Genomic DNA, 474 nt, shown 5'->3' on the forward strand with positions numbered 1-474 from the left:
ATGATATATATATATATATATATATATATATATATACATATATACATATACATATTAGTTCATACATATTGTCAAGCATGATAGCATCTACATACATTACCTTTTGCATGACTGAGGTAAATTATAAAACTCCCTTCTTTGTTCTTCCAGCTACACAGATCTGCAAAAAAGCACAGAAAGGCCAAACATGAATTCAAAATATAAACAAATTAAGTTGGGTATTATAAATAATGAATTATTAGCTGGATATGAAGACATGCTAATTGAAAATGCTAAAGTGGTCTTAAAGGGATAGTTCACCCAAAAATGAAAATTGGATGTTTATCTGCTTACCCCCAAAATGAACGAATCGTTCAAGAACGACCCAACACTACTGTTGAGAATGTGCTCAGGACAGTTCAGACATTGCAGTGAATCAGAGGTAAAAAACTATATAAATACTGTTCAGTTTCTTGCACAGACCGATCGTTTCGT

The 474-nt window shown here is 31.6% G+C and overlaps 1 protein-coding gene across 4 annotated transcripts in view; it reads right to left on the reverse strand.

The window, feature by feature from the left end:
* Window positions 1-474, reverse strand: part of dmtn (dematin actin binding protein) — a 28441-nt gene that overhangs the window by 9265 nt on the left and 18702 nt on the right. For all 4 annotated transcript variants that reach the window (XM_016485103.1, XM_016485075.1, XM_016485093.1 and 1 more), the window contains exon 2: window positions 101-160. In XM_016485103.1, the coding sequence (XP_016340589.1) occupies window positions 101-109 (9 nt within the window). In that variant the 5' untranslated portion in view covers window positions 110-160. The remainder of the gene's footprint in view (window positions 1-100; window positions 161-474) is intronic.

Source organism: Sinocyclocheilus anshuiensis, unplaced genomic scaffold (assembly GCF_001515605.1).
Source record: "Sinocyclocheilus anshuiensis isolate Anshui unplaced genomic scaffold, SAMN03320099.WGS_v1.1 scaffold205, whole genome shotgun sequence".
Taxonomy (NCBI): domain Eukaryota; kingdom Metazoa; phylum Chordata; class Actinopteri; order Cypriniformes; family Cyprinidae; genus Sinocyclocheilus; species Sinocyclocheilus anshuiensis.